The sequence below is a fragment of the Orycteropus afer genome, unplaced genomic scaffold, assembly GCF_000298275.1.
Source record: "Orycteropus afer afer isolate SDZICR_OR568_19922 unplaced genomic scaffold, OryAfe1.0 scaffold01227, whole genome shotgun sequence".
Lineage (NCBI taxonomy): Eukaryota > Metazoa > Chordata > Mammalia > Tubulidentata > Orycteropodidae > Orycteropus > Orycteropus afer.
Genome location: NW_006922814.1, coordinates 175764 through 190736, shown reverse-complemented (window position 1 = coordinate 190736; position 14973 = coordinate 175764). Strand labels below are relative to the sequence as shown.

The following is a 14973-nucleotide window of genomic DNA, read 5'->3' as shown; positions in this document are numbered from 1 at the left end:
CAGAAGGCTAGCGGTTCAAACCCACCAGCTGATCCTCGGAAGGATGATGGGGAAATCTACTTCCGGAGTGATACTGCCTCGAAAACCCAAGGAGGGGTCGCCATGAGTCGGGTCCGACTGGACGGCACATAACAACAACAACATTATATGGCATAAATAGACTATCAAGCATAACCCAAAATGCACAAAGAGTAGAAGAGAAACCAGATAATTGGAACCTTCTAAAAATTAAATGTTTATGTGCTTCCAAAGACTTTTCCAAAAGAGTTAAAAGAGTCAAAAGACAACATACAGATTGGGAAAAAATATTTGGTAATGACATATCCGAAAAGGAACTTATCTCTAGAATTTATAGAGAACTCCAACACCTCAAAACAAAAAGACAAACAATCCAATTAAAAAGTGGGCAGAAGACATAAATAGACACTTCACCAAGGACAATATTCAAGCGGCCAACAAACATATGAAGAAATGCTCACGATCACTAGCTATTAGAGATGCAAATCAAAACAGCACAAAACACCATTTTGCTCCAGCACTAGTAACAAAGTTCAACAAGACGGAAAATAACAAATGTTGGCAAGGATGTAGAGAGATTGGGACTCTCATATACTGCAGGTGGGACTGCAAAATAGTACAACCATTGTAGAAAGCAGTATGGCGATTCCTTCTAAAGTGGTAATTATAAATACCATTTGACTCAGCCATTCCATTACTAGGAATTCATCCTAAATAACTGAGAGCCATGACAAGTACAGACATATGCACACCCAAGTAAATCACAGCACTATTTACAACAGCCAAAAGATGGAAACAACCTTGGGGTCAATCAAGTGAGGAATGGATAACCAAACTATGGAACATACACACAATGGAATACCATGCAATGCTAAAGAATAGTGTAGAATCTGCAAAACACCGCATAACGTGGATGAACTAGGAGGATATTATGCTCAGTGAAATAAGTAAATCAGAAAAGGACAAATATTGTACTAGTCTGTTATTGTAAAATGCAAAGAAATGTTTCTCCATGGAAGGAAATTTTCTTTCTTGGTTACCAGGTGTGGGAGGAGAGGGGAGGGAACGCTGTTAGATATATAGACATAAGTACTGATTTGGGTGAAGAGAAGGGAAATGTACCAAATGTGAGTGATCAACATGGTGGCATTGAGGAAGAGGAAGACATAGAGAGGTACATGGGAGGTACAAACAACAAAGATAAACCTTTTGTACATGAAATACTGTGCTGTCAGTGAAGGGAAATATGGATGTTTGGGTGGATAGATGGGTGGACAGGCTGAACTAGTAGGTGTATCTATGAAGTGAGGAGTGTACCCCAGAATATGTATAGGGCTGGAAGACAATGTTCCTGTAAGTTTTTGTGTATGATGTGAATTCCCACGTTTATATTAGAGCTAATAACGGGCATGGCTTTAGTCATCGCTTGGTCACAGCCAGCTAACCAGAGGGACTGAATAGTTGAACCTGTGGGCTGGGGACCATAATCGTAGAGGACATCAAGCACAATTGGCATAACGGATGACACAAATCACTGCTCCACCTCCTACTGTGGCGAGTAGCGACTGAGACCTTAAAAGCTTGCAAGCTGCCATCTGGATGCAATGATGTGTCTCTCCTCGTCCAGCGCCAAGAAGAATGAAGAAAACCAAAAATTCATGGAAACAATTAGTTCTAGTGACTGGTACACCATCTGATCTGCAGCCTATATGATTATTAGACCAGAAGGAATAGATGGTGCTCAGCTACTATTTTCAACCACTTGGAAGAGGATCTATGTAGGAGATCCTGGATAGACAGGGAGAACAATGTGGAAAAAAACTCAAAATCATTTGGGGGGGAAAAAAAGTGGGGAACAGGTTGGCTGGCCCGAGGGAGCCTAATAAAACCACTGAGACTATGGACCCTAGCTGCCCTTCAGGTCAGGAATTGAACCCACACCTGTGGCTTACAGCCAAGTAAAAGATAGACATATGAGTTGAACATTTACCTCAGGTAGATACAATCCTTGGAGAGAACAATCATGGGAGAAAGAAGGGCTGCTCAGGCATAGGAAGAGAGCTCAAGGGGTAGGAGTGCATGGAGGGATGGACACAGGGAAGAGGTAACTATGGGGAGGAAGTGGGAGGGGATCTGTTTCATTGTGGAAAATTGTGGTGAATGTCATGAGACAAAGTGTATGTAAAGTGCTGTATGGAAAGTGAATTTGCTCTGTAAATTTTCACCCAAATCTCACACACTCACACACACACACACACACACACACACACAAAAGACTTAAATCATTATTTCTGAAGAATAACACATGCAAATACACAAAAGAGCACAGAAACAGTATATATGAGCCAATCCTTATTTGCAGAAATTTTTTTGCTATGCAGACATATTTTGTCTTTGGTGTGTTGTTATTGTTGTTATGTAATGAATAGCAACGCCTCCTTGGGTTTCTGTGTCAGTATCACTACTGAAGTAGATTGCCCAATTTGCCTTCTGAGGAGTGCCTACTTCAATACCACAAGGACTTCCCAGAAAGCCAGCACTTGCTCATGTGTTTTGTTTTCTGTATTACAATCCTTCCCTGTTAAAATACCACGTAGCTTTCTTGTTCCCAACCAATGCATCCATTAAAGAAAGCAAGTTTTTGAATTTACCTGAGCGCAGTTGAGTTCTCAAAAAGTTGTTGACCAATATCTGCAAAATGTTAACTACAAACCACTTCTCATCATAGAAAAATGAAAAAAAGCAGGGTAATCTCTGTCATATCCCTCTGAAAACAGAAGCGGCAGACATCGGAGACCTCAACCTACAAAGGGTACCCTATTCATGCCACACCCAATAGCTGTGGTTACTAACGCAACACATACATTCCTGTCTCCAAGTATCTGGGATCCAGGCTGCTTGGAATTCCTTCCACTCTTACCTCATTCACTTTCATGGTTCAACTCAAGTAGCTCCTCTGGGTAGTCGCCTCTTAACTGGCCCTTTGGTCCTGGTCCCTCGAGACTTTTTTAATATCAGTCCTCCTTATTCACCCAACTTGTCAGTTATCTGTTGCCCTATCATCTTCCGAGAACTTCCACCAAGTGCAAGGTCTATTATTTAACTGCCACAGGCCTGCACATCTTGTGTGTAAGGGAGGAGGAAGAAAAACAAGATAGCACAGGCCTAATTCAAAGTCTCTCAAATTTGCAAATTTGTTTTCAGAATTACCAATCTCCGATCTTATAAATGTGTCCTTGGGAAAATAAGGGTAAGAACTCTGTTTCTGGCATTTAAATGTACTAATACTTTGTCACAAATAACCAATGAACCACCAGGACCACCTAAGAATTCTCCTAGAGAAAGTGAAAAACTGCCATTTGTCTCCATTTGGTGGCAGTAGCTCGCTGTCCACTCAAAGCCAACCTTTGCTACATGGGTTTTTTTTTCCTACCACCACTACATGGGCTTTTGAAGTGGACAGTGGGACTTCTCACCTTACATTCAGGAGACCAGGGCCCAAGTCTCAGCCCATGAACCTCATGAGCAACTACAACCTGTCAGTGGAGGCTAACGTGTTGTTAGGATGCTGAACAGGTTACAGCAGAGCTTGCAGACTAAGGTGGACCAGGAAGAAAAGCCTGTGCTCAATTCCAGCAATGAGCCAATGAAAACCCTATGGATCCTAACTGTTTTATCCGCAAATAATCCTAAAAATTTTGTTTAATTGTGAATGGGGTGTCTGTGTGTCAGTGGCCGACTTGATGGCAACCCAACCAACAACAACAAAGAGGGAAATACCACAATGTGTCTTTATCGACTGGCAGTACCTCAGACTACAGCCAAAGCCCGTGTTGATAAAATAGGTTTTTTCAATCAAGAATTTCCTAGAGAATGAAGAAAAATAAAATGACAATCTCTGTCTCCATCTGGTGGCAGCATTCCATACTACAGCCAAAACCTGACTGCTAAATTAAACCAGTCACGGGTGGTATTGCGACACAATAGACCACATTAATTCTTAACAGGTCATCATCCAATTATGCTATTCTATTCCTGACAGAAGTCTCAAGAAGGTACATTCAAATTTCCAAATAAAAAATTGTTATTTAGTGTTTTTAGAAAGAAACACACACACACACACACACACACACAGAGTAGTGTACCTACTTGTGTAAAGTATTTCCCATCCTGCTTCAATACTTTCATTGAAAGGTCAAGAATCAGTCTGAGAAATTCCCATGTAGAATCTGGATGTTTAAAAAAAAGAAGAAGTTTAACTTTTATAAACACGGATTTGTAGGCATCAAAAGCAACATGTAAAGTCAAACATTCACAACAATACTTTAAAAAAAAAGAAAAGAAAAAAAAACCCTAAATAAATTAATACAAAGCCCTGCCCCAGCACTGTGCTTATTTTAATGGAGGCGGGACAACCCAGAGAAGGCAGGTGAGAATAACCACCTACGTTAAAGAACAGAATTCATGTCACTGAACTGTGAGGCACTAACTATTGATTTGGCCTGTGTTTTGCTGTATATGTTCTGCATGTCAACAACAATAAAAAATGAAAATCTTAAGTAAATAAATAGCCATGAACTTAAGATCGATGCTGAAGAGCTTCTTCAGGAACAAGGTACTGTTGCGCACATAAATGAAACCAAGTCAAAACCAAAGTGCATCCACTTAGCAGCACTGCTCAAAACCCCCACCAAAAACCTAAGAGGGAAAGCAGGAAGATCCTCCGAGATACCACAAGGTCCACAGTTTACAGCAATTCTGCAACCTCAGCAGGAAGTCAAATTCATGGAAAAAAAAACATTAACACAGAAAATGCACACCAGCGCTGATTTAAAGTGTGTGGTTTAAGAAAGAGAATGGTCTCTACTGTTCCTTAGAAAAGTAACCAGTGTGTTTCAGCACAGGATGAAAATCTAATGATTTAAATAAAATATCTAATGTTTCAGTGATGAGATTATGAGTAATTTTACTTAATATGTTTGTTTCATAAGATTGAGTTAATCCAATCATTTCATGGCAGAATAGAGATTAAAGGTCGATCCAAATTTATAACTTTTCTATTCTAAGACATATTATTATGAACTTTAACAAAGAGGAAATTTAACTAGATATTCTCTGCACTCTTTCACCTTCACACTGTACCAAGACAAACGCCTCCCTGAACAATACTCTGGTGAAAACAGTAACAATAAAAAACAGAGCCTACCTTCCTCGGGAGAGGTGGAGATTGGGACAGCTGTCAAATCATTAATCACATAATCAAACTTTCTCCCTTCTTTGGCGTACCTCTTCAGTACTGGAATGCAGTCTTCTATGAGAACCTTCAGGACAGAAAACAGAAATGTAGTTAAACAGCTGTGGAGGTAGGAGAATCTGCAAGCTGGGGCTGCTTCCACCTATGTCTTCAACAGTGATAATTGAGGCCTTACCACATATGCTTTCTGTGTCCTTTGGTTTAATCAAAACCACCCCCCTTGTAGTTAGTACTATTAAACCAATGTTACAAACACAGACTTTCAAAAACCACAACCAAACCCACTGCCATCAAGTCGATACTGACTCCTAGTGACCCCCATTGGGTTTCTGAGGTGACCAATCTTTATGTTAACAGACCTCCTGGTCTTACCTCTCTGGAGTGGCTGGTGGGTTGGAACTGCTAACCTTTTGGTTAACAGTCAAAAGCCTTGGGCACTGCACCACTATAAACTTACAAAACCAGTAAGTATAACTACATCTATCTGAAAGCCAAGTTTTTACCTTTAACTCTCATCTATACTGCCCCTAGGAGCTCAGGTGGCACAGTGCCTAAGGCATTTGATTGCTAACCAGAAGACTGGCATCTCAAACCCACCAGCCGCTCCTCGGAAGAAGGGTTTGGCAATCTACTTCTGTACTGATATAGCCTCGGAAACCCAAGGAGGAGTTGCTATGAGTTGGAGCCAAATTAAAGGCAGAGTTTGGTTTTTCAGTTTTGTATACTACCCTTTTCACTACTGTCTGTATTTTCTTCTACTTTGGTCTTTTTTAAAAAGCATATAAGTAACGTCATTATCTATTGATTTTTTCATCTTGTCCCTTAAACTATTGAGCAATGATATTTCCATTTTTTCTTAACACTTCAAGTACTGGTGATATCCGTTGTTCTTGAGTGCCAGTGAGTCGATTCTAACTTACAGCGAACCCCGAATGAAGAGAGTAGAATTGCCCCATGGTTTCCTTAGCTGTACTGTAATCTATGTGGAGGTAATCACCTAGGTCTTTTCCCAGCAGAGGAGCTGGGTGGGATCAACTCAAACCACTCACTTGGCAGCCTAGCCATTAACCCCTAGGGTGCCAGGGCTCCTTATAGTACAATCTACAAATTAACTTTCCTAGAAATAAGGTCATGAACATAACAATTCCTGCAACAGCAGTCATTGAGGATGAGTGGAGTAGATCAGTTAAGCAATGGAATTCTCATAGGGATCCTCTGTAGTAAATACAGGAAAATAAATTTAGCGTTCGGTTGTCTATGCACTATTCCAGTACTGGGGACTCATCAGGCTCAAGGTAAAACCCTAAACCAGAAAAGAATTATTCTCACCTTTTTCTAAGTACAAAAAAATATGCTCATGTTTGAAAAATTCACACTTAATAAACAGGTCAGAAAGAAAAGCTTGGCACAATTCCCTAAGATAACCTATTCCAAAGTCTTTTTCCTATAAACTTGCTTACACACAGTCTCGGAATCTTAAATTTTAAGAATCTCGAGTTTACCCTACTGTTGTTTTGGAGGTGGCTCTGGGTGGCACTAACAATCGTTTGGCTGCTAACTATACTGTTGGCCATTCAAACCCATGAAGAGGCACCTGGGAGAAAAGGCCTGGCCATCTGCTCCCCAAAAGTCACAGCCATGAAAACCCTATGGACCACACTCTATCATCAGAATCCACTTGGAAGTAACCGTTTCTTTTATAATGTGCATCACAACTAATCAGTTACTACAAAGTCCAACCATGAAAGCATAAAGTACTAACACCCCAGCTGCCTTGAATCCACCTATTAACCCTGTTTTAAATATATCACTCACAACTGTCCCATGTGCTCATATAAGTTCTTATAAACACACAGGGAAAAATGTTCTCTTTTGTAAAATTTAAATCATACACACCGCTCAGACCATGGAAATTTTCACCTAATATCTTTTGAAATAATGCCAATATTTAAAGGAATCCAAAATATGAATATATCAAAGTTTAACCATAACACTAAAAATATACTCGGGTCACCCCAAGCTCTGGCCTCTAAGAACAGGGCCATAGGGACCTTATTGTATGGGCAGCTTGTAGGGTTCGATTCCAAATACTGGACCTCCAACAAAAAAGGCCTGTGTATTTGAATTTGTTTAAAACCTATTTAATTCTGATAGGGATTCACACTTCTACCAAGTGTGTGTTTGTTCACAAACTCGCCCCCAGCATGAGATGTTGTCCCTCTTACATTTGGCTAGTATACTGCCTGTGTTTTGATGTACACTTCCTAGGCCACCAACAGGGGTCAGCATCGTCTCATGTATCTACAGGTAATAATGACTTGGCTTTTCTGAGAATTACCAGTTCATACCCTTTGCACTTTTATTTAAAAAAAAAAAACATGCCGGAGTCCATTCCAACTCATAGCACCCCCACGGGATTTCCAAGCCTGAAATCTTTATGGAAGTAGATTGTCTGATATTCCTCCTGTGGAGCAGCTCGGGGGTGTCATCGCAGACCTGGTGGTTAGGAGGCAAATGGCTTACCCACTGTGCCACTAGCGCTCCTTTTTGTTTATTTACATGACTCAGTTCTATGTGAGATTGTAGGGACACTCTGCATTACTGAACAGATGAACTCTGTTGTGTTTGTTGCCAACATTTTTCTCCCAGTCTGTCATTTCATTCCATGTGTGGTGTGGTATCATGTTCTCATAGCAGTTTCTTATCTTTCTTTAAAAGGTCTCCCCAACTCCCAACTTACATATTCAAAATTTTCCTAAATGTATTAGCTTTTATATCTAGAGCTTGAGCCTATCTGAATTTCTTCTTCTGTGGTATGAGTCAGAGGGCAGGCAAACTTTCTCCTCATCCGGATGGACAGCCCACTAAGACAGTATGTCTTATTAAATATGTAACTCAAACCTCCTTTTCTCAAGTGAACTTAAATGTACCTTGGGCCCTATTGAAAGGTTCTTACATGCTCAGAGGTCCAAGTCCCTGGGACAGTCATCATATCTATGTGTCTATATTCCTATGTCAACATCTTACATGCTCTTAGATTACTGTGCTTCACACTCAACCAAGAACAATAGGGCATGTTATCCCTTCACTGATTATTTTAGAAAATTTCTTGGCTAGTCTTACATGTTTAATTTTTACAAATGAACCTGAAAATCATTTGGTCTAAATCTAAACATCCCTTGGGGATCTGATTGGAACTATTTCTAATTAGGATGTAATACACAACATTCTAATAAATTTGTCCAAGAAACACAGCAAGTCTCTCCACATAGTAGGGCATTATTTGCTATCTTCCAATAAGATCTTAACAGAATTCATCAATCTCACATACTCAATTTGATAAATTGATCCCTGGGTATTTAACAAATTTTCATTATTTCTGTCCCCCATTTCCAAACTGTTTAGAATAGACCAGAGAAAAAAAGATTGTCTTATCCAATCACTTCACCAAATTCTTGTGAATGCAACTAATTTTCCAGACCCATTCATTTCCTAGGTTTTAAGCAAACTTTAACATCATCCTCAAATGATTTCATTGTTTATACTGTTTTCATCTTCATATCTTCCTTTAATAGTTAATGTCTCAGCGCTGAAGCAAAGTGGTAATAAGCATGTTCACCTTGTTCTTCTGTTTTTTGGGGAAATAATCTTTCAACTTTTCCGTTGAATATAACTTTGCCAAGTTTAGATTTCTGATAATTCTTTCTATGATATTTCAATAGTTTCCCTATTTCTATTTTACCTCAAGTGTGTTTATTAATAATTGCTGCTAAATATACTCAAATTCTTTGTCATCTGCTAATATATTTTACTCCCATTAAAGTACTTATATATATGATGTCAAGAAATTTCTTAAGGGAAAAAAAAAAAAAAAAAAAGGAGGACCAGGTTTGCTGGTCTGATAGAGCCTGGTGGGAACACTGAAACCATGGCCCCTAGCTGCCCTTTAGGTCTGGAATTGAACCCCTACCTGAGGCTTTCAGCCAAACAAAAGACAGGCATATGAGATGAACATGTAGCTCAGGTCTATACACCCCTTGGAGAAAATAATCATGGGAGGAAGAAGGGCTGTGTTTGCACAGGGAGACAGTTCAGGGGGCAGGAGTGAATGGAGGGATGGACACAGAGAAGAGTTAACTATAGGGAGAATTGGGAGGGGAGCTGTTGCATTGTGGTAAATTGTGGTCAATATCAAGAGACAAAGTGTATGTGAACTGCTGTATGGAAAGTGAATTTGCTCTGTAAATCTTCACCCAAATCACAATTTAACAAAAAAAAGAAAGAAATTTCTTAAGGTTCACACTCTTACATTTCTGAACTCAATCCTACTTGAGGATATTATATATTTTTTCTCGTAAGTGGCTAAATTTACTTAGAAATATTATACCTACATAAAATAAATCTTTAGTTTCTTCAGGTACTATCGAAACTTTTTTTATTATGAAGGTTACTCTATCATTATAAAGTAAAAACTATTTCCCATACCCTGGTATCCAGATGAGAATAGAGAAAGAAACTATATCACCCCCAACTATTTCCCCACCCCGGACAGGTGAGTATTCAGTTACTTAATGAACTGAATGGAAAACATTCTTTCCTGTAGATGATAAACACATGCTAAAAGTCCTTAGAAACAACTTGTTAATTAACTAATGCCTGAGAACAAGCTCTTAGAAACAACTTGTAAATTAAAATTAACTCTGGCCTGTGGGCAGAAAGGAACAAAAATCAATCAAGGACCCTCACCCCTCTGCTCAAGCCCCAATCAACTGATGACAGGAAACTGGTGAGACTCAACTACTCAAGGGACAATCAACATATTCAAGGCCCAAATTCCTCAACCTTTTGTGAATATGCACAACCCCCTCTACTGAAACCTACATAAAAAAGTATTTCCGATGACATCACCGGGAGTCAGTAATTATCTGATTTTCAAATGCTAAACAATGAGCTGGGCCTGTTGTCTTTTTAAGGTGTCATTTGAATTGCGAAGGGGCTTTTTTGTCTTTCACCTCACAGACAAGGAACCTTGAATAGGCTTTGCCAGCTCTTGAGCTTTCAGCTCCAGGAGAACTTTGGGCTTCAAAAGAATTTTCAAGGTTACCTATGTCGATGGTAAGGTTCCAGAAAGAAGGCCAGGAGGAAAATGCATCCAGACACCCAAATTTCTCAAGAGCCTGTTTTAAGTAAAAACACTGCTTTCCCCCGAAATGTCAGGCTATCTATGGCTTCATGAGTTTTCGATGTTTGGCCTCAGAATATCAAAGAGGCTATTTTCTGAGGACACTAGGTAAATGCTCCCCCAGAGAGTCAGCATTTAATTAAAACAGGCAACAACGCCACTGGACTATTGTGTGTCTACATTTGTTTGTATCTTTTTTTTTAATCCATGTAAAGAAACCACAGAAGAAGCCAGAGCGACAGGAATCTGAAACACTGTTCTGAAGTTCCCCTGTTAAATCCTCCCAGCTTCATTTTCTTCATACTTAAAATAGAATGATATCTATATGCAAAATACTCCCCAGGCAGAAGATCTGGCCAGCTTTTTGGCCCCCTCCCCCCAAAAGGTTAACTTTTAACTTATAACAAAGTAAATCTGTCACCTGCTCCAAGAATCTAATCCCCTCTTACTCTTTAAACTTTCAAACAGTGTGTATTTTTCTTCCCTTTTGCTCACAGAACAATCACAACAGCATTTTAATGTGGACATGATTCCTTTCTCAAAACTAATGTGTATGTACCATGAACTCTAATTTGGATGTCCACCCATTTGGAAAGATGAGGGCGGTTGGTTTTAAGTTTTAAGTACTTTCCCTACAAACAAATTAAAATGTTCATCTAAACGGGTTCTCAATCTGGAGATAAACATGTAAGCATTTAAGACTCTGTTAAAATATGTATTTGTTTGGATACCTTGCTCTTACAAGTACTACATTAAGGGCAACAAATGTATGGTGTCCTCAAAAACAAATGCATCCTATGGAAGCAATGATGGATCAGCTTTCAAGCACAACAGAACTTAGGACAAACTAATTTGATTATCAAAAACTAATTTTTGTATGTCAAACAATTAATACTTACCTCTACAATTTATTGATTAAATAGCTGAATTTGAACTGAAAGACTCAGACCCAGAGATTTATGGAGGGTGGAGAGACAAAAGGTAGGGGCTCAGGTCAGGAAAAGGTAATAAGACATCTTTTATACAAGAATGAATAGATGTTGTTGGTCTGATAAAGCCTAGTGAGACCCCTTCAAGTCTGGAACCCAACTCACTCCTGCGGCTTCCACCTGAACAATAGACAGGCATATGGGGTGAACATTATACCAGATAGATACACTCCTCAGGATGATTGGGGGGGGGGGCACAGAAAGGCAAGTGTTGGCACAGAGACACAGCTGAGGTGCACGGGAGTGCATGGAAGGGAAGGACACAGGGAAGAGGTAGCTACAGGGAGGAAGTGCGAAGAGAGCTGTTATGCTGTGGAGAATTGCGCTCAATCCCATGAAGCAAAATGTGTATGACTGCTGTAAGGAAAATGAATTTGCTCTGTAAACTGTCAAACAAATCACAATAAAAATTAAAAAAAAAACAAAAAAAAAACAGAATGAATGGATGTGATGAAATTCAGAGAATCTAGACTTAGCATTGTACATGTATATAAAAACTAGTTGGCATGGAGTTGATTATGACTCATATGATTCAGAGTAGAATTGTGCTCTGCAGGGTTTTCAGCAGCCAGGCCTGTCTCACAAGGAATCACTGGCTACACCTGAACCTTCAATGTCTTAGTTTGGAACCAAGAACTTAACCATCTGTACCACTTACGCGCTCAAATCTGAATATAAAACCAAAAGTAAAGGCATTGTCATTGAGTCAATTCCTACTCAGTATTATACTCAGTGCAGAGCAGAACTGCCAATAAGGTTTCCAAAGGCTTATGGTTTCAGTAAGCAGATTGCTACATCTTCCTCAGAGCAGGTGGTGGATTTGACGTGTCAACATTTTGGTTAGCTGCTCCACACTTAACACTGGAACCCCAGGGCTCCTTTATGTATATATACATCCATCCCATACAAAAATACAGCACACCTAAGATGATAAGTTAATCTTTTTAACTAATTATAATGAAAGCTGTTTTGCAGATGCATAATTCCCATCGATATGTATTGTCAATTATATTACTGTTTGACTTAAAAATAAGTTACTTGCAAAACATAATTATTACCTGATAGCATTCTCCCTTAAGATTGTCTAAGACTTCACCACATGTTTTTCGCATGTATTTCTTACACCCATCGATCACCATTTGGTCAATGTCCAAAACAGGTTAAGAAGAACTTTCTCCTGAGTTTTAACGTATCAAAGAATGCTGAAATAGCAACACTTTAAAGAAAAGGTCAAGACAATCATAGAGGTTTTATAATATTAATTTCGGTATCATAAGTTTAAAAAAAAAAAAAAGGGATGAATAAGATAATGTTTTCAATTTTTCACCAAGGACACTCAAAATGAACTACGTTTTCAATTCTGGCCATTAAATGACTTAGGAAGGCCATTACAGCAACTGCTGAGCAGTCGACAAGGTATTGAAGCCACTACATGGTGTGGAGTCCACTCGCTCTTTAATCTTCAACTAAATTATTCTGCTTCCTTGTTGTTGGCCACATAAAAGGGTAAGTTGAAATATTTGTTCAAAGTAGTTTTTATTTTATAACACAGTTACCGAGTCTCCACTAACATAAGCTTAAGTCTTAAGACAAAAAAAGAAGGAAGAAAACACCAAACATCCCATTGACCTTGACCAGGTATACAACAAAGGATATCTCTACCATAGTGACCATCTTTGGTTTCAGTTTGACTATTTCACATAATATGCCCCCATCTCCGCCTCCCAGAATCAGTACGTCTTTGCCAGTGTAATCTTCTTTCCCACTGCCCATGATGGCCCGGGTGTATGCCAAGTCACTCTCTGCCAAATCTAGGGAGAAAAAGATCAAAATCAATGAAATGACCAAAATCCACAAAACATCAGACCTCACGTTAGAAAGTACTCATATCTAGCTGGAAACTTCAAATTTTCATTTTCAACCGTGAAAAACAGTCAATAATGAGTAGTTATGTTTATTGAAGACTTTCCATCATCCTGTTCATTGGATAGCTAATAAATGGACATTAGTCAGTGGGAATTTAGTCTCTAGAATGTTCTGATATGTGAGATAATTAAAATCATTTAACACTTTACATATGAAATACTATGACATATGGGACTTGCTTCATAATGTGGTAGCTGTACCAGAGAAAACACCCCTCACCCCTTGAAACAGGATTCACTTGGACCCTCAGGAGAATAAGGCACTGCAGCCTAGGAGTGCACTTCTGCTCCCTGCAGTCACCTAGCCTGAATAAAACCTTTCTTTAAAAAGATGGACATTATAGTGGCTATTATTTTAATCAGAACCCATAACAATACTACAATCAGAGACAATTCAAAAGTTAGATGGGATGCTTAGAGGGCAGTGAGTTGAAGATAATTATGGTACAAAACAGTAGTAGAATGAAAACCAAAGCCATCAAACTGTACATGAATAAATTGCTGAAATGGTGTATCACGGGCAACACATACGTTCATCAAAATATTAACACAGGGAGAATGTGGCAAGGATATAGGTGAAACAAGATTGGCCAGGAGTTGATAATTGGATGTTCCATGATAAGTTTATGGAGGTTCATTATATTATTGTCTACTTATGTGAGAAACATTGTGTAATATCTTTAAAAAAAAGGTGCTAACCACTCTGAAAGGGATCATACTAGGGGATCCTAGATAGAGTGGGAGAAAAATGTGGAAGAAAATCATTAAAAAGACTGGACTCACTGGTCTCAGAGAGACACTGGTGGAACCCCTGAGACTGTGGCCCTTAGAAACCCTCCTACATACTGGGAACTGAACTCACCCTCCTGGCTCAACTCTCCTTTCTGCCAAACAACAGAAAGGCCTGAACAGTGAATAATAATAATACCAGGAAGATGTACATCTATAAGAACAAATAACCATGAGATCAAAAGGGTAACATTTGCCCAGGGATAAAACTTAGAAGGCAATAAGGGATAGGAAATAAGAAAGAAAGGAAATGATAACCACAGGGAGGAAATGGGAAAGAGCACTGTTACATTATGGGAATTGCAATGAATGTCACAAGAAGGTTTAGGTAACTGTTGAATGGAAAACCAATTTGCTTTAAAAACTTTCAACTATATCACAACGAACACATTTTCTAAAGTAAAAATAAAAAAGCAATCACATTTCTATTTGAAATATAACGCAAGTAATCATCACCTAAAAAAAAAGGACTGTGAAAACAAAGTTGATATGGCACTGATGTAACACGATGGTCCAGAGGATCCATAGCTTAGTACAATGCAAATGTGCAGGTCCTGAAATGTACATCTGAAAAATGCTGAACTGGCAAGTGCTGTGTTATGTATACTTTCACAACAATAATGATGAAATAAATGCACCTCTCAACAAAACAGCAGGGCTGCAGACAAATTTGGACAAATCCACAATCGTGACATCTGTCAAGAAAACAACATTACCATCAACCTATGGTCAGCTGATCTTTGACAAAGGGCCTAAATCTATTAAATGGGGAAGAGAATGTTTGTTGAATAAATGGTGCTGGCAAAACTGGAGATC

General features: G+C 39.0%; 1 protein-coding gene across 1 annotated transcript in view; it reads right to left on the bottom strand.

The window, feature by feature from the left end:
* Window positions 1–14973, bottom strand: part of LOC103213047 (spermine synthase) — a gene marked incomplete at its 5' end in the record, with an annotated part of 46350 nt that overhangs the window by 7447 nt on the left and 23930 nt on the right. The window contains 4 exons of the mRNA XM_007958945.1: window positions 4168–4247; window positions 5225–5339; window positions 12502–12591; window positions 13100–13254. Of these exons, the coding sequence (XP_007957136.1) occupies window positions 4168–4247; window positions 5225–5339; window positions 12502–12591; window positions 13100–13254 (440 nt within the window). The remainder of the gene's footprint in view (window positions 1–4167; window positions 4248–5224; window positions 5340–12501; window positions 12592–13099; window positions 13255–14973) is intronic.